Source organism: Branchiostoma belcheri, unplaced genomic scaffold, assembly GCF_001625305.1.
Source record: "Branchiostoma belcheri isolate BF01 breed outbred unplaced genomic scaffold, Haploidv18h27 scaffold28, whole genome shotgun sequence".
Classification (NCBI taxonomy): domain Eukaryota; kingdom Metazoa; phylum Chordata; class Leptocardii; order Amphioxiformes; family Branchiostomatidae; genus Branchiostoma; species Branchiostoma belcheri.
Window position 1 is genome coordinate 3150261 of NW_017803887.1, and position 25729 is coordinate 3175989.

At 40.6% G+C, this 25729-nt stretch overlaps 1 protein-coding gene across 1 annotated transcript; it reads left to right on the plus strand.

Annotated features, from left to right (window-relative positions):
• The first annotated feature begins 63 nt into the window (after window positions 1-63).
• LOC109472743 (fas-binding factor 1-like) lies at window positions 64-25485 on the plus strand. The gene is given in 25 exon segments (XM_019772591.1): window positions 64-97; window positions 408-462; window positions 903-966; window positions 1414-1464; window positions 1773-1936; window positions 2396-2493; window positions 2959-3066; window positions 3683-3829; window positions 4880-5014; window positions 6468-6642; window positions 8586-8716; window positions 9325-9445; window positions 10514-10665; window positions 13609-14258; window positions 14670-14888; window positions 15534-15707; window positions 16236-16384; window positions 17170-17328; window positions 18135-18242; window positions 19491-19630; window positions 20312-20469; window positions 21106-21259; window positions 21806-22014; window positions 24109-24330; window positions 24849-25485. Coding segments are annotated over 25 exon segments (4275 nt in total). The 3' UTR covers window positions 25347-25485.
• The last annotated feature ends 244 nt before the right edge of the window (window positions 25486-25729 follow it).

Below are 25729 nucleotides of genomic sequence, written 5' to 3' on the forward strand. Positions count from 1 at the left end.
ATATGCTAAATACTGTGTTTTTTCATACGTGTACATGTACATGTAGGAGCCAGCAGTGCTGACATGGATGACATCCTGGGGGACCTGCTGGGAGATGGTGAGTTTTTCATCCCAAGGAAAATTGTTTAAGGAAGAAGTCTACTTCAATTCTGAGTTCTCATACTGTTTCTCTGAACTAAGGTTTTAACACATAATTCTTCAAGAACTTCATATTAGATTAATAACATTACTAAAATTTAATTCTGTATATAAATCACAAGACAACACGATTTTTAGGAAGTTTCTATGATATCACTAGTTGCAGATAGATTTTTTACTGGCCTTCTAAGTAAGATAAACACATGTCCTGTAGATTTTGAAAGATGTGGAACAGAAATTAACTTTACACATCACTCTTTCCTGTGCAGATGAGCCACCCAGACAGAAGACAAGCTCCTCTGGGAGACAGAGAACACCTGAGAAGTAAGTACAATGTAGTTAAGGACAGATGACAGAATATCGTGAGATTGTGATGAAGGGAAAGTATTTTCATGTATCAGGCTAAGGATGTGAAGATAACAAGTTAGTTATACTAGAAAGTTGACATAAAAGCAGATATGGACAAAAGAAGAAAAGTTTGCTAAATCTGTTGACATTAGAAAAATGTTGTACCAATACACATGTACTAGTAGTTCTGTCACAGCAGTGACTACATCTGGTCTATGTCTTAATGAAATCTGTATTGATGTTTGTCAATTGGCATTTTAAAAATTGCCAGCAAAGACAAGCCAAGATGTGGGCCCTCAAATGACTGACACAGAAGTAATCCTCATATGGACCTCTAACTAGTCTAAGGTTTTTTTTACAGGTGTTATTAAAAATATAACGTATAAGATTGTGTCTTGTTGTTTTCATACTTTCAGATCAAAAGTAGACTTTGATGATGACTTCTATGCCAATCTAGCAGCTGAAGCTGATGATGATGAGGTAAGAATCATCTCATGTAAGCAGTTTGAATGATGTCATATAAGAACTCAAAAGAGTATTAGCATAATGTATTTCAGTATCACACTAATGGACCTATTACATTATTACGTCACAGTTTGTTTACCACAATGAATGCTGGGGCAGTTTGTGATCAATTGATGTTTATATTGTAAAGGGGTGTGTGTTTGTGTAGTGTTACATATACTACTTTTGTCTACTGTCACAACTAAATCACCCATTACGGCATGTAATGCTGTGTTAACAAAACTAGGCCCAGCAAAAATCAAACATACCTGACTTTGAAAACTTGAACTGATCTTAATTCTTTAACTGACCGTTCTAGAATGTTCTTTAGAACAGGTAAACAAACTATGATGTAATAATGTTATACCCGGTAGGTCTATTCCAAGTGTCAGCAGTACTGATCATTTTTCTGTTGCTCTGCAGATGTCAGAGGTGTCTGAGGCAGATCCTCAACAAGTGATTGGATCAATGGGGGTAAGCATATATGCATACATTATTCCAACACTGGAGAAATCCAGAAACTATGATGTAAAAAAGGTAATCTGTATATAATGGGGGGAGGGCGGTCACTGTCCCAAGGTCTCAGTAAACTTTGACAACACTTGTATCATTATCATTAAAATTAAGAAACAATATCATCGATGGTGTTTAATTTTTTGTTTGTGCCAGTGACAGCCTGAGATAGCTTCCTCATTTCACCTCACCTTTCCAATGACTTGAACTTTTGAAGCTACATCTGTACCTTAATAAACTAATAAGTAAACCATGTTTTTCCATTGTAGGACATTGATGACATGGATGCAGAATTGTTTGGCAGCTCCCTGAAGAGAAAGAAAACCCCACCCTCCAGGGGCAGTGCTGTCAGTACCCCACCTTCCAGGGGTGGGGACAACAAACCCTCATCCCCCTCTCTCAAAACAAAGTCTGGCTCCCCTACATCTGCAAGGTGGTTTAGTAAATATGCTGTTTTCTAAGGTTTTGAAATAAAAACTAAACTCAGTATTTGCAAAGCAAATGCATATGGTCTGCTCTGTTAATTTTACTCAAACACATTCACATATATAGTGAGAGGAGTCTAAATCCCTCCTACTATAAAATTGCAACATGAGTTGCCATGGTGAGAGACAGTCTGGTTCAGGTCATTGGCCAGGTCAGAGGTCAGTGTTTGGAACAGAAGAAGAAGAAACAGCAAAATCGATATGTTTTCCTTCGGTAAACATAATTTAAAACATTTTAGATTGACAATGTCCAGTCTCATACATGTATCTGACAAGCCGCCAGCTTAAGCTTATCTGTATTTGGTTTAAAGCACTGAAGCATGAATATACACATGCAAAAAATGTGAATGCAAAATTTGTGTATAGGAAATTCTGAACTTGATGATATAGCATTGTTATACTTGCAGGAAGTCTGTAACTTTTTCTGACAACAAGAAGCCGCCCACCACCAGTTCTGATGTCAGCAGTTCTTACAATTTGGACATCTCTGTGTCTGTGGGACCTGGTAAGGCTTAGTTTTTGATGTACCATTATTTAGAAAAATTGTCATAGTGTGCCGACAACAATACAGGCTTTGCTGTTCTTCCAAGGGAAATATTCCTATAAGAAGGTATCCCCATACCAAACTTCGGGTACTTAGGATTTAATACCAGGAGGGCTCCATATCCCAAAATGTACATTTTTTGCCTGAAAATGGCCCAAAACCCAAATAAAACAATTTTAGAAGCCCATATCCAAAACATAAAAAGAATGTCTGGGGGTACCAGTATTTGACAGTCTACCTTTATGCCAAATTTCATGTCATTTGGCCAAAAAATGAAGACATTGAATCCAGTTAACAAAAAGGCAGGAAGAAAATGAGGAGGAGGAGAAGAAACAGGAGGGAAAACAATATATTTCATCCATACCACGTTATGGACTGAAATATAATTACACTGGTATATCTGATCAAAAGATTTTTTCCCTTCAGACAAGGACTCCAGTGCCCATGAGCCAAAGGACAGCCAGTCTCCAGACCCTACCAGGAAATCTAGTCCCAGGGGATACAAGGGCAAGAAATTCCAGACAGACTTTGGAGGTAAGGTCCAAACGCTTTAATGTAATGTAAGGCCACACCAAGTAAATTTTATGGATGACGTCCTTTGGAGACCCTAAATCTTATGCGAGAGGGCGAAAAAAAAACAAGAAAGGTCCTGAAAAACAAGATGCCTAGATTAGAAATATACTAAGAGACGACAAATGTTAGGACATAAATTGAATGAGGTGACACAGTGTAACAAGCAAGAAGTCTTTTATTCATCATCAAAACAGCAATAAATCAGGTGGAACAGCAGTTGTCGTCCTGTCCTTTTTTCTTTCATCACATTTTTGCAGGCCTGCAGAAACAAAGCATGTGCTCTTTACACATTTCGCATTACGGGCACTGTCGATTTGTGGCAATGTCGTCACTCTTTGGTCATAGTTACAGGAAGCGGAATTTCTTGTTTTTTTTTCCTAGGAACAGGCCAAAATCAATGCGCGCGCGGACGTCATCCATAAAATTTGCTTGGTGTGGCCTAATCTAATTCAGAGTTTCAAACTGGAATTTAAAATTTGGAGAGGAGATTTCTTGGGGACAATGGCCTTGTCTATAGAACAAGTAGTGAGGAAGGAGCCTTGAAATAATAACATTGTGTGTGTTTTCTTTTCTGCAGATTTTGATGAGGATGACCCACTGAAGGGTTTACTGTCAGATGATGAAGATGCCCAGCCAAAGAAGAAGAAACCTGCCAAGAAAACACCCCAAAGAAAAGAGCCACAAACTCCACCTGAAGCAAAACAGGGTGGAGTAGTCCCCAGAGGTAGGATATTGATGAATGATATCTATTGAACAGCATAATTTTGTACATGTTTGATTGCAGAAAAGCAGTGAAAAAAATTGTGAAAATGGACCATGTTTAGGAGACAGTGACAAAATTCAGTAGAGACATTACAGACAAAGTTTGTTTGTTTCGCAGTGCTGGTAAACTGCCTTTTCTTAGGCGTAACACATCAGTTTTGTACATGTTATTACTGTACAAGCTGCATACAACCGGACTTAAAAAGTTTGAACCACTCACACCGGGAAGGACCCCTACTCTTTTCGATAAGTGTGGTGGGATCTTGAACATGCGTGGGGTGTGGCTCTCCCAAATGCGGGACCTCCATTTAACGTCCTGTCCGAGGGACATCCCTAACCAGTGCTACGTACTCACAGTGAAGTAAGTTGTGTAAAGTAGGGCTGCGTACCTAAACGTAACATCAGGTACAGGTACAGGTACCGGTACAGAGGTTTAGGTACAGGTCCGGACCTGTACCTGTACCTGAACAATTTGACAAATTAACACGTGTTCTTCACGGAGGCTTACGCGGCAAAATACAGACACAACACAAAAGCAACAAAGGCCTCTGACCTGATTTGAGTTTGTTGACCAATCACAACTCTGGATCAGCCACACTCTCGCGATGTCTAGTGAGACTGAGGATCTCAAATCAATCGACGGTGTTTACGTCTTTTCCAGTGCTAATTTTTCGTCTTAGTGGTAGGATTTACCTATCTTTAGTCATATACATGGTGTAAACTAGCTATTTCGGTATATACTCGTTACTTCATGATCCGGTATTTTGGACCTGTACCGAAACGATTTTTACGGTATTGGACCGGTACAGTGTACCGGTCCGCAGCCCTAGTGTAAAGTGCCTTTCCCAAGGGCACAAGATAAGTGACATGGGTAGGATTCGAACCCAGGACCTCTTGGTCCTGAGCAGAACACATTATCGAATGTTCTCAAAATTTGATCATTACCATTCAGAAACTTTTTTCATTAACTGTTGGCGACTATTTTGGATGAACATGCCTTTTTTTACCTCAGCTGAGGAGATATCTCCCAGGACATCAGAACCTGAGAGACCACGTACCTCTCACGGCAGGAGACAGGAGGAGGGGGAGGAGGACAGGAGAGTACAGACTGCTCCTCCTGACAGCCAGGGGGAGAAGAAACAACCAGGTCTAGAAATAAAATCTTTTATAAGAGAATTTTTTTTCCTATGGCCCTTCCCCAGCGTGAATCATTATTATAATAATAGAAAGGGAATTTTGTATCTGGGAGGGCGTGATTTTGCTTTAACTATTTTCTCCCTAATGCCCCCGGGAAATTTTGAAATTCTACTCTGAAATTCTATTTTACCCAGTTTTAACTGCCAAATTTGGCTGGTACACTGTGTTAAGTATATTCATCTATTTAGCCTACATTTCGTCCAGGAACTTCTCCCACATGCTTTATGCCAACCCCAAGTTGAAATCTTCAAAACAATATGTGGAACTAGAAATGTAACATTTGTAAAGCAAATGCATAATGTTTACCTTCGTATATGGTCTGCTCTCAGACTGTTAATTCTTACTATAAACACAAACACATTCATATATACTAGTATTGGTCAGACAGGAGTCTAAATCCCTCCTGCTATAAAATTGCAACATCATGAAACCCAACCAAGGAGGATTATGATACTATCCCATCATCCTTTGCAATACACATTCCACAACACGTGTCCCAGATGGCTGACTGTCAGCACCAGGCATATAGTCTTGTCATGTTTCCTTTAAAAGTGCAGCAATGGCAACAATTTGACCAGTAATTTTTGGTTCTTTGAATTATCAAAGGACTCAAGTAGTGTATGAGGCTATCTGACTTTTGTAACTTATGTACAACTTCTTACATTGTGTCATAAACATTTATGCAAACATTTGCTTCAAAAATGGTGCTCAAACTTCACCAAACTAAAGTGCTTTTCTACAAACTCTGTTGATTGGTGATATTATACATCTTGTGCATCAGAAAACCCCAAATGCACCAAAAAGCACCCATGGAAAACAGAAGAAAATTGCATTTGTTGATGATTATTGCATAAATCATATCAAATATAATATTTTCTTCTGTTTTCCATGGGTGCTTTTTGGTGCATTTGGGGTTTTCTGATGCACAAGATGTATAATATCACCAATCAACAGAGTTTGTAGAAAAGCACTTTAGTTTGGTGAAGTTTGAGCACCATTTTTGAAGCAAATGTTTGCATAAATGTTTATGACACAATGTAAGAAGTTGTACATAAGTTACAAAAGTCAGATAGCCTCATACACTACTTGAGTCCTTTGATAATTCAAAGAACCAAAAATTACTGGTCAAATTGTTGCCATTGCTGCACTTTTAAAGGAAACATGACAAGACTATATGCCTGGTGCTGACAGTCAGCCATCTGGGACACGTGTTGTGGAATGTGTATTGCAAAGGATGATGGGATAGTATCATAATCCTCCTTGCGTCTGGTCCAGGTCATTGACCGTATTGGTTTGGAGGAGAAGAAGAGGAAACAGAGCAAAAACAATGTTTTCCTTTGATAAACATAAAAATAAGCTGATTCTACATGTAAATGTTTTACAATTCTTACACAAAAATACAGATCTGACCTCCAGCCCCCGTCAGGAGAAAACTGCAGCCTCCAGGAGGGGCAAACCTAAGAGGGAGGAAATCTCGTTTGACGATGATGATGATGACTTGATGGGAACGCTGGGGTTTGATGACAGCCCGCGGCAGGAGAAGAAGGTCGTGCAGAAGAAACAAGACGACCCGGAAGAGTAAGTTACACTTTTGGCTGGATTTGTTGCCACTATACTACTAGTTGACTAAATGCAGGTCAAATTAGAAACTTAAGGTAACATTTGTAAAGCAAATTCATAATGTCTACCTTCGCATATGGTCTGCTCTCTTACTCGAACACATCCATATATATGGTGACATGAGTCTAAATCCCTCCTGCTATAAAATTGTAACATGATGTAACCCAACATGAGTTACCATGGTGACAGACATCTAGTTCAGGTCATTGACTTTATTTGGAGAAGAAGAAGAGGAAACAGAGCAAAAACAATGCATGTTTTCTTTCGATAAACATAAATATACATACCAGTAATTTGGCTTAAGTATTTAGCGATATTAAACATGGACATCTTACAAACACAAGCGAGGTAAGAAAATAAAATCAGGAAAAGCTGAGGCAATTACTTTACCATATACAATGCAGTACTGCTTGCAATTTAAGTTTTCTAAAGCTACATGTATACATTTCAACTAGTTTGATTAGTTGATTTTGGACAGATATAAGACCAGTCTTGTAGGCCGTACGGTATGAGCAAAATACTAACATTTGATGATGCTTTAAGCAGCTTTCCTATGCCCACACTTATGGAAGAAGAGGAGTCAGAGAAGTGAGCAAAATTGGAGTAGAGTAACTAGCACAAAAAATTAAGCAAATATAGCACACTCGTGTAAACTGTGATCATAGTATATTACATGGTGCCCTCTCACAAGGTTGATAGGATTCTAATTTGCCCATTTATGGTTACCGTATCAGATGCAACCGTAGATTGTCTAACCATCATTCTTAACATCAGTTTACAACAGCATACCCATGGAGAGGAAGAACAGGACCAACTAGATGAGTGAGAAAAATCTTACAGCTTTTGATGTCTCTCTTTCTCAAACACTTCTGAATGGTGAATGATTGGGAATGTGTGCTTTTCCACTGGCACTGGACTTCTTTCCACCTAGATGACTGATCTTTCAACTGACTCAATGCTATGATGTACATACTGCACCTGGTCTCACACTCAGATAGAAGTTCCCTAAAGTTAAAGTTGACACTACACTTACTCTACTTTTTGTGCTTCTAGCATGTCTGCAGAACATACATGTAACATCTGTGTCCATAATATCACCAGGGTCCATAATATCACCACCTTGAGAAAAAGTGTGCTTAAAGATATTTTTACTGCAACATACCCTAGGTATGTACATTTGATGTGTGAAGGAGTGCATACCAAAAGTATGTTGCAGTAAAAATATCTTTAAGCACACTATTTCTCAAGGTGGTGATATTATGGACCCTGGTGATATTATGGACACAGATGTTATATACTGCGCCTGAGCAAAACTCAAATTTTTGCTGGATGTTTGGTCAATGTTGCCTTTTTTGAAATGACATCTGAAATCTATAGTTAGGATATCATTCTTAAATTTGTAAATTTATATGTTCATTATTACGATACGTTCTACCAACGTCTCATGCAAAATACATTACGGGTTTCTCACAGGCGCAATGCGTTCTGCCAACATGCTTGTGCTCCTACTTGCATTGCATGATAAGGTGCCTGGCAGTCTGTAGCATCCTTCCTCTTTCTTTGGTGACATTCATATTTCCTTACATTGCAGTAAATTTAGACAAATATGTAGTGCCGTCAGTAGCGCAATGGTTAGAGTGTCGGACTCGGAACCAATAGGTCCTGGGTTCAATGCTCACCATGCCCGACATAGTGCCTTTGGAAAAGCACTTTACTTTACCGTCCCTTCCCTGATGGTGGAGTGATGCTCACCAAGCCTCTTAGGCTAATCTGTGCCAAAAACACACCATGGATTTCGTGCGCCAATGTGCCAATATCTGCACATTTGCTACCGAGATCCGTAAAAAATACAGAATAGGGATTAGTTTCATCAAGATCTTGACTTATGTTTTTCCATGCAGGGATGGTAAGTCTGCCAAGTCCAGGTTTGATGCCCTGCTGGGAGTGGGAACAGCCAAGAAGCTCCTGGAGAGACCAGGGACAGGGGAGAGGAGGGAGTTCTCCCTGGACAAGTACAAAAAACCACAGCAAGGTTTGTTTGTTTTTTTGTTTGTTTGTTTGTTTGTTTGTTTTGCATAACCGGTAAACCGCCTTCTGGCATAATACACCAGTTTTGTACAATGTATGTACAAGCTGCGTAAGGCGGGACTGTAGAGTCATGTGCGTAAATTGTAACAGTACTACAGCTTACAACAAACTGTAATATACAAAATGTATTCAATGTATGTAGTATGTAAACAACATTAGTACAAGAGCCACACCAAAGGTATAAAAAATGTATGATACATGACATAATATATTATGTAGCGGCAACAAGAATTAGACTAAGTACTTTATTTACGGTAGTCACATATTACTAATATTGTTATCCATTGTCCATCCTTTATTTTCATGTTCCATGTACTTGCAATGATTACACTGTAGCCTACAGTCAAGAATTTGCAATGAACTTTCATTAAAGATTCACTAAAAAGTCATTTTCATTTTTAAAGTCACTCACTCACTGCAATAAAGGCCTTAAATGCTAATATTGGGTGTCCATCTCTGATGTATACTGTTAAAACATTTTTCAGGCTGTTCAGGCTTTGTAAATATGATTCCAGATCATAGCAGATTTCATGCCAATGCTGTACATTACAGAGGAGAAGAAAGAGAAGGAGCCCACAGATGAAGACTTTAACTTCGGTTCCTACATGCCGTCAGCTGCTGCCAAAACTCCTCCATCCAGGGGGAGACCTCGAACAGGCGACCGGTCTGTCAGGTCTGTGCAGCAGTCATATTGGGCTTGTACATGTAATAGACATGATTGTACATGTTTGTAGACAAAATAATTATTGTACATGTAATAAGGAAAACATGGTACAAGAACACCAACTTGGATAGACCAGTTTACCTTTCACGGATCGAATGAACTGATACCTCACAGGGGGGACATTTACAATAGAGCACCGTTCTAGAACTGGCTTTCCCTTGCAGTGTCCACCCTGGCAGATCACTGCAATGGTCTGCATTCTGCTCTCAGATACCAGAATTGGCTATCTGGTGAGATTGGGTACAAGGAAACAGGGGTCAGCCATCCTTCAGTGAAGTATCAATAGGTTTTAGACTCCTTGTACCAGCACAGGTCAGGAACTTTCAGAAATTAAAGTTAGGTTAGATATTTGCCAAGGGGGACACCAGAAGGGAATGCCGGTTCTAGAACAGTGTTCTAAATGTCCCCCCTGTGACATCACAGTTCATTCGTTCCATGAAAGGTAAACTGGTCTACTAAGTTAAACACATATACGTGTAGCACGTCGCCAGAACGTACTGTGCCTGAGCAAAACTCTGACTGATTTTTCACGGTTTTCGTTTGCATTTTGGTCACAGTTGCATTAGAATTTTGCCTGTTGCAGACGACATCTTTTCCGAAATAACATTTGGAAACTACAGATGGAGTGTTAACCTTATACATGTATATGCGAATATGACGGACTTACATGTATACATGTAAGGAGCATGAGAGGTTCTGTCAAAGTGCTATGCACAATACATGACAGGTTTCACGCAGGTGCAGTACATTCTGCTGACGCTCTTATACATGTAGTTACATGTACATGTATGTTTGCCTTCACAGCTGGAAAACATATTGTTTTTGTTAAGATTTTGGAATTGTTAAAACTAAATTGCATTCCAACAACTGCCCTTCTGTTTGAAAGGGTTGAAATTTGCTGCCTTGATGAAGGTTTTGCTCTTGAAAGACTTTCAACATGGGTATGTGTTTTTTTTCTGTACTAACTTTAAATTGTGTGTGACACTGTTGTTCATGTACGGTATTGTCCACATGTAGGTTTGAGGATGATGATGACATCTTTGGCTCCCCCCAAGGGAAGCCCCCCTCCCGAGGGGGTCGGAGAAGTGCTCTGGATGACCTGTTAGACCCCTCCCCTGGGGCCAAGAAACCTCCAACCCCCCAGTCTGGAAAAGTGAAAACTCCTGCTGGTATGTTAACAGATAACATACCAGCAATATGTACCATACTATGATACATCTATGTCAATATAAGGCCTAGGAAAAAATGTTGTGTTTCTTGTTTTAGTCCTAAAAAAATTGGGTTGGTCAGTAGGTAGGGATTATCTTTTTTTCTTTCGTTTTTTTTAGACATTGTTGATCACTAGTGATCCAACTTAATTCAGTTTAACAAAATTGAAAGTAAAAATTGCATAAGCATTGGGATACTCTCCTTTTCAATATCAATATTGGAAAACTGACTGTATAATGTTTCATCACTCATGTGTCAGATCATGGAGCCAGAAAAGGTTGATCAGCTCAAAAAAAGTCCAGGGTCGGCAGTTTTTTCTAGGGTCGGTCGGTCGGGAAACACAACATCTTTTTTCCTAGGCCTAATGCTGTAACTCAGTCTTTCTGGAATGTCTAAGGATATGTCAAATTATGCAAAGCATTATTCACAAAACAAGTGCTTCTGCAAAAGCTGTCGTTTGCCGCCTTGGTTTTTTTGGCACAAGAACATCACATGCAATAAATGTGTTTCGTCTTTGAATTAAGTGATGATAAGACCGTTGATTGAAATCTAGCTATGTTATACTATATACACATGTACATAGTTTAGGAAAAGATAACCAGAATTGATGCTCATTAGAAGCTAATGCAGTCACCATCTTTACGTGGGGAAATTAAATTCTTTACTACATCAAATCTGCAATACAAAAAAAAATCTTGTGATGTAAAGAGCAATTTATTTCAATTGTGCTGTTTTTTTAAATATTGGTAGCTTGTCAAATAGATTGGTATAGAGTGCAAAAGCACAGTGCACGGCGGCACAGATTGGTATAGAGTGCAAAAGCACAGTGCACAGTGGCAGAGCTGAGTGTGAATGCTGCATTGCGTGAACTGCTTGGTGACATAGATGGCCAAAGTCCCAAGACTCTGAAAGAGAAGAAAAAGAATTTTTTGTGTCAGCATAACATCCACAACTGAGCATATGCATATTGAATCCTTGCTTAAACATGTCAAAGCTAACCCTGGGCACCAGACTAATATAGCAGCCAACTCGCCTTGGGCTCAACTTGTAGTTGTAGTGGCCAGTGGTAAATTAGATAGGCAGGTGTAATGCCTATAGCTACTAGAAGGAACTGGCTAATGGCCCAATACCTAGCCTAACCTCCAGGGTAGTTAACTTAAGGCTTGAAAATTTTATTGTTGATAAAATATGACTTTAAGTCATTTTTTTTTTGTACTTTGAACTTGAGGCAAGCAATTATGGAAAAGTGTAGAGAAGCTTGGACAAAACCTTCTCATTCTTTTCTAATCACCACTCACCTTATAAATATGCCCCTTATCAAAATACCATCAAATGAACAAACACACCCTAAACAACTTCTAAACAAAAAAAAGTATCAACCAGCACAAAATTTTGATTGGTTTCTATCTCTTTGTTTGTCTAAAAAATCGATGATGTGATTGTATCAATTTTAAACACCGAAAAATTAGGTAGATCGGCGACATATGCGGATTGCCCTATGACCTTCGACCTTTTAAGTCAATGACATGCAGCTGCCCTCCCCCACGCCTCGACCGCCTGTGTTGTTTGCAAATTTCTGCTTTTTAAAGAGATTTTGGGACATAGAAACTCAAATAAAGGGAAAATAAACCACATACGTTATTTCCATGGTAAACATTGCTAGAAAAGACAGGATATAATTTTTTTCCGCCGCGTTGCCGAATTTTGCGGTCACTACATGCTTAATTATGGCGTGGTACGCTAGGGAATGGCTACGGTTTGTTCGTAAAAATTATGTATTGGCACATTTTCTGAGGCAAAAGGGCGAGAAAACTGCACCTCCAGAATTTTTAAAACTTGATTTCATGTAGGAATTCGTGCCTAAGAAGACATTGGCGAGATTGACATTTGTGTAACAAAGCAAGCTGTTTCCACGCCACCAACGAAGGGGAGGGGGGCGACGACAGCGATTGCATATATACTCATAAATTTCTCAATCTGATTGAGTGTGTGCCAGTGAAAGCACAATATTATTGATTGCCCTTTCTCATATCATCTTAAACTATACTGTTTTACTCTGAATCTATGCCTAATACTCTTACAGTTGTTGATACAAGTACAAGCTAGTAAGGATTAGAGCTGTGTACCTAAACAAATTTTAGGTACAGGTACAGGTACACAGGTTTAGGTACAGGTCCGGACCTGAACCTGTACCTGAACAATTCGACCAATTTATATGCTCTTCTGAACTCCTTCAATAACAAAAAAACCTAAATAAACTTGATAGTTAAGGTTTATTCTTTGTTTATGGCGAATGCTCAGATAAAATATAGGCAAAACTAAGATGTTTTTGTTTTCATGAACACACTGTCCTTACACAGGCACCCATTGTTAACCAGCTATTTAAACATTTGAGGTCACAAATAGGCATAAAATTGGTGTGAAATTGTTTAGGTACAGTACCGGTACTGAGGGATTAGGTATTTTGGACCTGTACCTAATCAATTTTTCCGGTACAGTATCGGTACTGCGTACCGGTACACAGCTCTAGTAAGGATACAAACGATATAAACACATTTTTAAGCTTACCTTTACATCCGGGACCTTGCAGTTTGACACAGCGACATCTTGCGACATGTGATGAAATAGCACCATATTCACAACAATGCCATCTAGCGAAATTTAGTAAAATGGCAAATCCGGCAGGCAGAATGGCCCATGGCCCGTTGTTGCCTGCATCCACGCAAGGACTGTTCTGATCAGTAAACGTTTGCCGCTAAGGCGGCAAACGTAAAAAGGTTGTAAAGATCCAACAATAAATGTAGTATATAATAACAATACAGTGTAATATATATATAGTATATTCAACAGAAACAAGCTTATGTTTATAAACTAGTAACATCCATATGTTTATCCTTGTCCAGAGAAAGACAAGGACACAGACTGGCTTGGCCTGAAAGACTCGGACAGCAAGTCTAACAACCCATCTGATTGGCTGGGAATGGTCTCCTCCGGCAAAACTGACCAATCAGGTACCGTCTCTGATTCAACTCCTGCCAAGAAGGATGGGAAGGACACGAGTAGTTCCGTGGCGGATTTTCTCGGGCTTGGCGATGAGGTTGACCCTGATACGCTGACCACGAGTACGAGAGGACACCAGGATGCGCCGTTTCCGTCATCTGTGGACGAGGGGAAAGTGGACATCTTCACGGCGCCCGCTTTACGAGACCAGACCTCCCCATTCCCGTGGGACGGCCCGACGGGTGGTCGCCCGCGGAGACGCCAGCCCGGGACGGCGGGGCCGTTAGACGGCGGGTCAATCTCTCCGCGAGGCATCGGGCCGCTCGACGAGGATCCAGTTCGAGACCACCCTCCCCTCAGAAGAAGCGGAGGAGATCCCATGTCTCTGGATTCTCCTGTAGACCCACTGGGTCCTGTAACTCCACTGCCTAGGAGTAGTCCTGTTATGTTAGGGAGGGAACAAAATCAACCACAACAGCCAGAACAGCCGAGGAGGGGTACACAGCCTGCTAGGAGAGGGCTTCAAATGGGAGAGGGACAGCAGAACACACAGGTCTGTATCTGTATGGCAGATATAGCTGCCCTTTGGCATAACGCTCCAGCTTTGCAGGAGGCAGCTAGCTTTATCACACCGAATGATCTATTACCGTCAATCTTTTAACATCTAACTGCAGGAGTTGTTTAAAGCTTTCTAGTGATGATGCCCCAACTGTGCTTGGTGGCAACCAGTTCCACTCTACTATTATATAGTTCTTGAGTTTCAGTTTATTGGGATGCCCTTTAGCCCCAAATAATCTTCCAGGGCTCCAACACTAATTACATACAGGTACAGAAACAGACAGTTACAATCACATTTATCATACACTGATACAGTATTTAAGAAAAAGATATTCGAAATTTCGATGAATTACACGTTGCACAATCATACAATGGAAAATACAAGTTTTTGAACTTAACTCTGAAGGCATGACTGTTCCTTGTTCAGCCTCCTTCACAGCCAACCGTGGGGACCAGTCGGCCTGGGTCCTCCCCCTCCATGCCACAGGGACACACGGCGCCGTACGGAGCCAACGAGAGGCTGAGTTTAGAACTGCAGCAGCAGGCAGACATGTTTAAACAGCATCAGGAGATGTTAGCCAGACAGAACCAGGAGATGGTCAGGCAACAACAGGAACAGATAAAGGTGGGTGCAGAGGAAAACAGTTCTATTTCTGATCTATTTCTTGTATTAGCTTTTAGCATCTAGGAAACTAGTACTAAATTTCCATGATTTTAAATGTATGCATCTACCAGGGCTCAAAATTAAAGGTGGTCCAATGGCGACTGACCACTAAAATTAAGGCTAGGACAACTGAAGACATTTCTTGACATTTTTGGGACAATAGAAAAATATTCAATATCAGAATGTCATCCTTTCTCTTGTTTATCAGGCACACGTCCCGGCTTTTGGATCTGGAAAAGTCCCCCAAATTTCCTGTCTACGCTGCAATTATTGTGCGCCTGGGAGTGAACATATAAGCAAAATGCTTACTTCAAGTTGAAGTCATACAATGCTTAAAAAACAAAAAAAACGGTTGGGACAGTTCATCCTCACTTCAGAACGATTGAAATTTATTTTTGGGACAATGCTGGGACAAAAGGAAGAAAAGTTAATTTTGAGGCCTGATGTACATTGCAACCTTGAATTATGTCATGATACATTGTAATGTGAAAATTGGTTGCTTTGCCTATGAGTATGATGAAAAGCTCTAAATTTAGAATTTCAGGTGGACCCCTGACTCATATTTACTAGTAGTTGATATCATATATTCCATGCCCCTACATCCAGGCCTTACACATGCAGCAGGAGAGACTGATGCAGCAGATCTCACCTCGTTCTCAGATGGCCTCTCATTCACCAATGGCACCCCAATCCCAGATGGCACCCAATTACCAGCTGCCAACTTATCAACTGTCTACAATGGGACAGTCACCTGCCAGTGTCAGCGATCTAGAAAGCAAGGTAACTATACTATAATTGTCTTTTATCCTTTCCTTCTTTCTTTTGTTGTTTCACTCTTTTTTTTCATTTTTCTCATAACCTTACTCTTGATCTAGAAAATTAGGTGAACATGTAGCACAATTTTTTCATTTTCTGTTTTAATGGTTGATATTGTACTGTTATGAATCCTCTTGTTGAAGAAAAGGTCCATTAGTGGATAAGTTTTTTAACTAGAAAGGTGACATTTTCAAAGCAAATGCATAATGTTTACCTTTGCATATGGTCTGCTCTGTTAATTCTTACTCAAACACATTCATGTATATGGTCAGACAGGAGTCTAAATCCCTCCTGCTGTAAAATTGCAACATGATGTAACCCAACACCAGTTACCATGGTGACAGATGTCTGGTTCTGGTCATTGACCTTTTGTGTTTGGAACAGAGGAAGAGGAAACAGAGCAAAAACAATACGTTTTCCTTCGAAAAACTAACCAGCAAAACTAACATTTAGAGAATGTTTATGAAGGATCTGTGCTTTGTTCCACCACAGATCCGACAGCTGCAGGCAGAGCGGGATCACCTGCAGATCATGTTAGAGTCCAGTAAACACCGTCACCAGGAGGAACTGACCAGTGTGGAGGAAGCTCACAAGGCACGGCTACAGCTGGCCGAGGAGTCATTCCAGCGCAGGGAAGCAAGGTCAGACTCACAATCTAAGGTTTAAATGGCTCTTTTTGTTGCCTTCGTCAGAAGGCTATGAAATTGGTTTGTGTTTGGTGGAGAGACTATGGATTTATGCGGCATAACTCTTGAAGGCATGGATGGATGTTAATGATTTTTGGCAGGTTACCGTTGGGTAGACAATGGTCAAGTTAAAAAATGGGACCCACTGCAGTGGACTTTTTGTGTTTTCCGTTTTCTTGTAGCAGGATATTCTAGACTCTATAAATGGTAAATTTTTAATGTCAAAGACCAAAGTCAAGTTCAAAAATGGGCCTCGCATTGTGCATAGCTAAGATTTTCATTTCAGCACTAAGGACAGAACCAATGTTAAAGAAATAGCTGCTGTTACTGTACCAATGTTTCAGTACCACAGACAGGACTACTGCAGAAAGCCTTCTGTAACTAGTTACTAGATTATACAAACCCCTCCATGTATTCTGCATAGCACTTGGGCAGAACGTGTAATATAAGGTCATATTCACGCATACATAAAAGGTTAACACTCCGTCTGTAGTTTCCAAATGTTATGTCGGAAAAAATACTGTCTGCAACAGGCAAAATTCTAATGCAACGTTGACAAAAAATCCAAAGAAAACCGTGAAAAATTGTGATTTTGTGCAGGTGCAGTACGTTCTGCTGATGTTCTTACATACACGAAGGAAGAATACAGTTGCAGGTATTCTGCTGCCTCAAAAATGTATCATTTACTTAAGGATACTTAGGACACTACACTACTTGAAGTCCATTTCTTTTGCACATAGGCTGCGAGAGGAGAATGATCAGCTGGTGACTCAGCACCTGGCACGGCTGAAGACAGCTGAGGAGGAGAAGGCGCAGGTGCAGGCTGCTCACCACAAGAAGGTCTTAGAGCTGCAGGCTGAGAAGTCTGAGGAACTGGAAAGGATCAAGGAACTTCATAGGTATGTAAATTATGTACATTATTACATGATATTTGCATTACAATGTTGTAATCATAAAACATACTAAGAATTTGGTCTTTGAAATGTGTATTCTAGAGGCACAGCCATGGTTGGCTGGTGTTCAGTAGGTCAAGGCATGGTTAGCAGTTGAATTATACTCAATTTTAACTCAAACTCAATTTGATTCATATAGAAAGGTAGGGGTGGATTAAATCTGGTCAGATTGCTCCAAACTAGGGCTGCGTACCTAAACGTAACATCAGGTACAGGTACAGGTACCGGTACAGAGGTTTAGGTACAGGTCCGGACCTGTACCTGTACCTGAACAATTTGACGCGGCAAAATACAGACACAACACAAAAGCAACAAAGGCCGTCAATATGGTGGGAAAGGAAAATGACTGACCTCTGACCTGATTTGAGTTTGTTGACCAATCACAACCCTGGATCAGCCACACTCTCGCGATGTCTCGTGAGACTGAGGATCTCAAATCAATCCGACGGTGTTTACGTCTTTTCCAGTGCTAATTTTTCGTCTTTGTGGTAGGATTTACCTATCTTTAGTCATATACATGGTGTAAACTAGCTATTTCGGTATATACTCGTTACTTCATGATCCGGTATTTTGGACCTGTACCGAAACGATTTTTACGGTATTGGACCGGTACAGTGTACCGGTCCGCAGCCCTACTCCAAATGTTAGCCAACCTTGGTCACCTAGTGCTCAAGGGAAGGTTCTGAATGTGTGACATTGGCTTTAGACGCATCCTGATCCCCAGTTGGATTTTTTTTTACTTCTCTTCCCAGAAAATCCATCCAGGAGCTTCAGTCAGACCATGAGGACCAGCTAAACAGACTCCACAGGATGAGAGAACAGGAGATTGAGGCAGCTACAAGTGCTACAAGACATACTAGGTACTTAATCAGACATACTAAGTACTAGGGGTGGGTACCTGTTCGGCTCTTTCAGGTCCAGGTCCAGGTCCAGAGGATCAGGTCCAGGTCCGGACCTGTACCTGTACCTGATTCTGGACACCGGAGTATCAGTACCAAATAATATCATTGCTAAATGCTGAATGTATAAGTAACCACTACAAAATTGTTTTACTTTATTTTTTTTTAATTTTTTAAAATTTATTCTTTTTTTTAATTTATTTTTTATTTTATTTTATCCTATTTTAATTTTATTCTATCCTATTTTATCCGTTCTATACATTATCAAGTTTCTCCTCTTGTCCTATGGCTAAAACCTCAGAACCGAATATATTAATACATTAAACTTCCCAACCAATCACATCACAGGATTTTGTGCATTCGCCCCCCTCTAGCGGTTTGGGCCAAATTGCAGGTCCAAATTTGGGAATCCAAGATGGCCGCCGCTCGGCACAGTTCAGAGCCGATTCCCGAACTTTCCTTGTATTTTCCTTGGTATTTTACGCGATTCAAGCAAAGAAAACAAGTTGACCACAAGAACAAAAGAGTAATACAGCCTTGGGAACCAAATGGTCCGTTTTGTTGGGTACTAATTTCTCATTTCGAGTGAAAATTTATGTGCGGCACAGTCTGACCATGTGCCAGTGATTTTCGGCTTGATCGATCCGAAGCAAACGCAACCTGTAAAGTTCTCTTTTATGATTTCTAGATGACTATTGGTAATGAAAATATGGAGAATATTGTTGCAGAATGAGAGATACGGAAACTAAGGTAAATTTCTTTTATTTTGAGGCTGGATGTTCATTTTCCTGGCAGGATTCTTGTATCTAGTGATCATCAGTAACTACAAGTTTAAATTTTTGTTCCGGTCCAAAAAAACCGGTCCACTGACGTTTCGGTTTTTCGGACCGGACCGATAAAATTTTTGCGGTCCGAACCGGTCCACCTGGACCGGTACCCACCCCTACTAAGTACATGTAATCAATGGATAGTCATGATTTCTAGTAGGTAGGTTACTGTTGGGAAGACAAAGGTCAAGTTAAAAAATGGGCATTGTATATGGTCTTTATGTCACTGCAGTGGACCTTTTGTTTTTGTTTGTGTGTGTGTGTGTGTGTGTGTGTGTGTGTGTATAAGTCTAGATTTTGAGAATGGATCGTGGTGAAATTTAGTAGGCGGGTAGGGTCAACAGAAAGAAAGGTGAAGTTCGAAATTTGGGTTTTTGTGTAGAAACCTCCAATCAGTGGTGCAGAGAGTTGAGGAGAACGCCAAGAACCTTGGGCAGCTGTCCTCCAAGCTGGAGGGGCACCACATCTCAGGCCTGGAGGAGAGAGAGACAGCAGCCAGGGAACTGGAGAGACAGCTGAAAAGTAAGTGTTGTTCTGTGAAAAACTGTTATTTACTGTTTATGCTTACTGCCAGTTGAGTAAAGGTTTAGTTTGTGCAACACAAAGTTTCTATGAGATTAGAGATTAGTTGAAAGGTCCCATGGTAAAAGGATCTTCAAAAATCGTAAAGTCCGAACTTTGTTACCACACAATTTAAGTTGTCAACACAGCAAAGCATTGGATTCATCTAGAATGAATCATCATGATGTCTACACTGTGGTAATGGGCACAGCCCACCATTTTGAGCTCCCATTGAAAATATTAATGTATAGTAAACATCTAAGAAATGAGCTGTCAAAAATCACCTACTTGAGTGTTCAACTATTGAAAGCTCACATTGACAGAGTAGCTTGACCTCCAAATTGTCCATGTAGCCCAAAATTCTTATTTTTGAGGCACACATTCATGGTAGGATGGCCCAAATGACCTCTAAGCACCACCAAACACAAACAGCATAGCATCACTTCTAGAGCTCTAGCCAGCATAAAAAAGATGCCTAAAGACTATTTTTAAGAAAATAACAAGAAGGAAAACCCTCCAGCAATTACCAAGATATGACAAGAAAAAGACTGTTTATAGTTGGTTTGGAATGGTCCTTCTGCACCTGACCTTTGCCCTAATGAACCTGACTCAAGGCCTCCTGTTGTGTGCTGTTCTCCCCAGTGCTACAGGAGAGACTGAGTCACCAGCAGGAGGAGAACGAGAGGGAGCGGACCAGGCTGCAGGACCTGATTGGTCGTCTGGAGGCACGGCTGACGGACCAGGGGCGTCAGCTGGAGGAGGAGAGGTGGAAGGTCAAGTCTGAACAGAACAGGGTCCAGGTAACTCACAGACAGTGGCGTTCTGTAGGATTTCAACTTTATCTAGTTGCACCAGGCAACTCCTAGTAGAGGGACTGTAATAGGCCCCTCCCTTAGCTTGGCTTCATTGTCGAAGATTCTCTCATGTCATGTACCTATATTCATCACATATTATGTTGTACATGTGTTGCATTTGGTGACAGTAATTTCCAAATATTTTCAAATATTTAATATGTTTTATTTTTTATGTTTACTGAAGGGAAACATATTGTTTTTGCTATATTTCTTATTCTTATTCTCCAAACCAAAAAGGTCAATGACCTGAACCAGACTGTCTGTTACATGTACCATGGTAACTAGTGTTGGGTTACAATTTTATAGCAGGACAGATTTAGCCTCCTATCTGACCATATACAGGTACAAAATAAATGTATATTTTCATTTCCTCATGGAAATGAAAAAAAGAATTAACAAAGCAGACCATATGCAGAGGTAATTTTAAACATTATGCATTTGCTTTGCAAATGTTACCTTTCTAGTTTGCTTTATGCTTTAGGTCTCTTTTTGGAAAATTAACCAGTGTGTACCCCAGTCGTATATTGTATGACTGTCTATGGCAAAGGCCAGTGAAGGAAGAATTCTCCTTGTAATCCCCAGGCCCTGCAGAAGTCTCTGGAGGAAGAGCGTCGGTACCTGTCCCAGCAGCTGGCTATGGAGAGAGAGTCTGTACAGAGGGCCAAGAACGAGCTCATGGAGGAACAGAAACAGGTCATGGCACAGTGTGCTGAGGAGAGGAGGAAACTGGCAACTGGTGTGTGGAGGTCTTTTGGTCACAGACTTTTAAGAATTAACAGGGCTCGAAATACTGGGTGCATGTGCACCTTAGTGCACCCAAATTTGGAACTGTGCACCCAATTTTTTCTGTGAGTGCACCCAAATATTTTTGTAGATTTATGCTGAATGATGTTCAATGTATAGTAGGATACAGCATATTCTTAACATCCATGCAAGTATCAGAAAAATAATAAAATCATTGTTGTAGTACTTTTCTTTAGCAATGAAACATAATTATTAGTTTTTCTGACATTTTACTTACCGGGTATTTTATTTTACATAGACTAAGTGCACCCAAAAATGTTCTTGTTCTCCCAATTTTTAGACTGGGTGCACCTGTGAAGATATTCCCAAAAATGAATTTTGAGCCCTGAATGACAACTACACACTGTAGTTCAAATGAATTATAATTCATTGAATTTATGATTAGATATTAGATATGTCACAGACAAAGAAGCCTATTCTGATAGTATTCATAAATTGTCTTACACATTCCTTAAAGAAGCCTTGTTTTGTTTCTTAGAGTGGGCTGAATTCCACACTGCAGAAAGAGTTGCCAAGGAGAGGGCCACTGACCAATCAGCACGCAGTATCAAGACGGACGCAGAGAGAGAGAGCACCATCAAATCTCTGGCACAGGAGCAGGCCACCATTACTGTCAAGTTGAACAACCTCAGACTGGAGGAGGATCAACTCAAGCAGGAGAAAATTGCCTTGGATGGGAAAAGACAGGTAAAGTCAAGGGCATTTACTACTACATTTGTAATAAAAGCCAGTAGTGGCATTGCTTCTGCTTGGCATAAAATCGCTATTTGAATCTGTCAAGGTGCAGCCATGCAAACAGAAAGAATAGGAAAGACAAAAGTTGTGATGGTTTATAAGATAATGTACATTGTACAATGTATGTGTTGTCAACTTACACTTTACAGACAGTTGTACAGCACAAATGTTTTGCAAGGTCTAGACTTCACTAAGGGACTGTACGATATTTACCGGGGGGGAGGGCCGGTCGTCTGAGGGGGAGGGCCTAGGAAAAAAATTTTGAGCCGGGGGAGGGCCTGGGAAAAAATATTTTAATTTGGGGGAGGGCCTAGGTAAAAATTTTTTCCAAGATCCCTTTAACTCTACATCATTTTTATACACGTTGAAAACATGATTAAACGTCTGTCCATACATATCGTAGCGATTTGCAGGTCATTGGAATCGGCAGAATTTTACGTTCCAATAATATCCATCCCTATTATTATAAATAGATGTATTCGCCCAAATCTCCCACAGTCCCCTTCAAAATCTTGCATTTTCGCCAGAATCGGCGAAACTGGACTACACAGCCAAATTACATGGATTAAAATCGCGTCAATCGCGGCAATCGAAACGATACCGATCAAAAATGTAGGGAAGGCTTGTCTGAAGATTTTGAAAATTAATTTTCGCCGTTCAACGCACCCTTCCCAGTGGTGTGCGTGCGTCGGCAAAGGCCCCGCTGGTCCCGCCTCGCAACTGGCTCGAACTTCTCGGCGTGGATGTCGGATGTCGGCGGATTAATTTGGTATTTTATTAAACCAAGGACTATTTTAACATTTACATCTATGTCCCTCCAAAGTTAATTGAAAACAACACGTAACTTGGCAATATTGTTTCCCTGTTTGTAATAAAATTGACGCGGAAGACGTGGACGAAAGGTAGGCTAGATAGAGGATTATTTCGATTACACTGACTGACCTTAACGTCGTTACTGACTTTAAATTTAAAGTTCGACGTACCAGCGAAATTTGTGCTGCCAAATTTGCCCCTCAACATGCAAAACATGAGTTGAATTTCAAAATTTTTCCGGGGGGACATCCCCCGCCCCCCCCCCCCAAAAAAAGCCGGGCCTACTCGGGCTCTAGTGGCGCCTGCGGCGCGATGGCTCGCACCTTCGGCGCTTCATGCGGGGAAAATTTTCAAACAAAATCTCGCCATCCCCATACGAAATTTCACTCTCTATGATTCACGCCGGGGGGGAGGGCCTAGGAAAAATTTTTTGAGCCGGAGGGAGGGCCTCGGAAAAAGTTTTTTGACCTGGGGGGAGGGCCTAGGAAAAAATTTTTTACGCTACCCCCGGACGACCGGCCCCCCTCCCCGGTAAATATCGTACAGTCCCTAATAATGCAAAGGGAAGCTCCTTGTCTCATGCTTTTTTGTATCAACCCTTTTCAGTGTTGGAAATACCAATCTGCAGTCTTCATTTTGCACACGGTCAGGCATTTTCAATACTGCAGAAGAAAAATTAATCAATCTGTAATTTTGCAGACTGGAAAAATCAGGCTAGGGGTTCGATGGTGTTTCAGAGCTTTTGTGTTTACTACTGACTCTATGACATCCGTGTTCATAATATCACCAGGGTCCATAATATCGCCACCTTGAGAAAAAGTGTGCTTAAAGATATTTTTACTGCAACATACCCTAGCTATGTACATTTGAGGTGTGCAGGAGTGCATACCAAAAGTATGTTGCAGTAAAAATATCTTAAAGCACACTATTTCTCAAGGTGGCGATATTATGGACCCTGGTGATATTATGGACACGGATGTTACTAGTGACTAAGTACATTTAAGTAGTTTTGCATGTATTTTTCAAATTGCATGTAAAATGTTTGCCAACATGCAATTTTGTACATGCCATGGGTTTAGATCTGGACTTGAAGTGTATATTTGCAGAAAGTATTTCCAAATTGCAGAACAAGTTTGACATTCTGCAATATTGCAGAACACTGAAATAAAGCATTTCTACCACTGCTTTTTGTATCAAGATTGGTTCTGACTATTGTGTTCCCCTCTTGGCCAGTCTCTGGATGCAGAAGCAGAGAAGATGGCATACCTCAGCAAACAGGTGGCCAGGAAGTCTGAGGAGATTGAGGCAGTGAGTTTGGAGGCTTCTCAGAACAGAGAGGAGGGACAGAGGGCGCTGGCAGCGGCACGCAGGATCGAGGATGAGCACAACAAGAGACTGGGCACCATCGAGTCTCAGTTACAGTATCTCAGGCAACAGGAGAAACAGATGGCAGAGGTGGGCAATTGTTTGTATTTTAGGCATCAGCATGACTGCAAAAGTGTTACTTCATGTTGCACTCCACAGATAATAAACACTCAGGAATTAGACCATCTACATGTAGCATGTAACCAAAAGTAACCAGACAATGGAAACTAGAAACATAACATCTGCAAAGCAAGCGCATATTGTTTTCCTTCGCATGTTCTGGCCTAACAAACTACTGCTCTCTGAATTCTTACTCAAACACATTCAATTACTGGTACATGTATATCATGACAATCACCTTCAGCTTTATCTTGCTACATAATGTAATCCAACACCAAGGTGTCTGCTACAGCACAAGTTACCATGGCGATAGACATCCAGGTCATTGACCTTAAATGTTTGTAGAAGAAGATGAAACTGAGCAAAAACAGTATTTTTCTTCTGGAACAATTCATTACACATTGATTTAAATGATTGGAAAAGTTCCTTTGAGCAAACGTTTTATAATTTTATTACATTGAATGATTGATTTTTTTTTGTCTCAATAGGAACGTCTTTCACTTGCTAAGGACAAGAGAGATCTGGAGCAGACAATGGGATCATTTGTATGCGTCAACTGCCGCACACCTGTTAGAGATAACAGCAGAGGCTTTGGACAGCAGCCAATCAACATGCAGCAATTAGGACCTCAACCAATCAGCTACCAGCAAGTGCCACAATCTTTACCACAGTCCATGATGACCTCTCCATCTCAGGGTCTGTCGTCACCCCAGATAGGGATGGGCATGCCTTCCCAGGAGTCCTCTTACACATCGCCACAGGTTAATGGGAGTTTAGGGTCCCCACAACACGAGAACGGGGTAAATCCTGTGCCTTTTCACCCTGCCATGTCCCCGGTAGCAGCTGATTTGGCCAGGAAGTTGTTGAATTGGAAGAACTCATCAGAGAGGGACAAAGAATACTTGGACAATGAAAAGTTTTACTTAGAAACTCTGAAACATTCCCCGTATCACAGCAATAGTTCAAGTCCTCAGAAAGTGACATGACAACAGTTTGAACCATTTTTTGTATGCTGCATACTCTTTAAGGTTCTCTTATGGTGCTGGTAGATTTGAATTGCTTTCTGAATCAACTATCTTTATTGATATAACTGAACATACATGTATGTACCTTTACCAAACTTTATAGACCTTCAAAAGTGAACAATAGAAAATAAAGAAAAAGAGAATGCCCAAGTATGGATTCAGAGTCAATGTGTCATTTGTTGTGCTGTATTCTGTATAATTTTGTTGCAGTAGTTTTACATGTATTTTTGCAGTCATTTCTGTTCCACAAACTTATCATTACCCTGAACATATTATTCGTCAACTTTCCTTTTGCTGCACCTACCACCACTGCGAACATGTCCATTTTTGCGAAATACATGTAA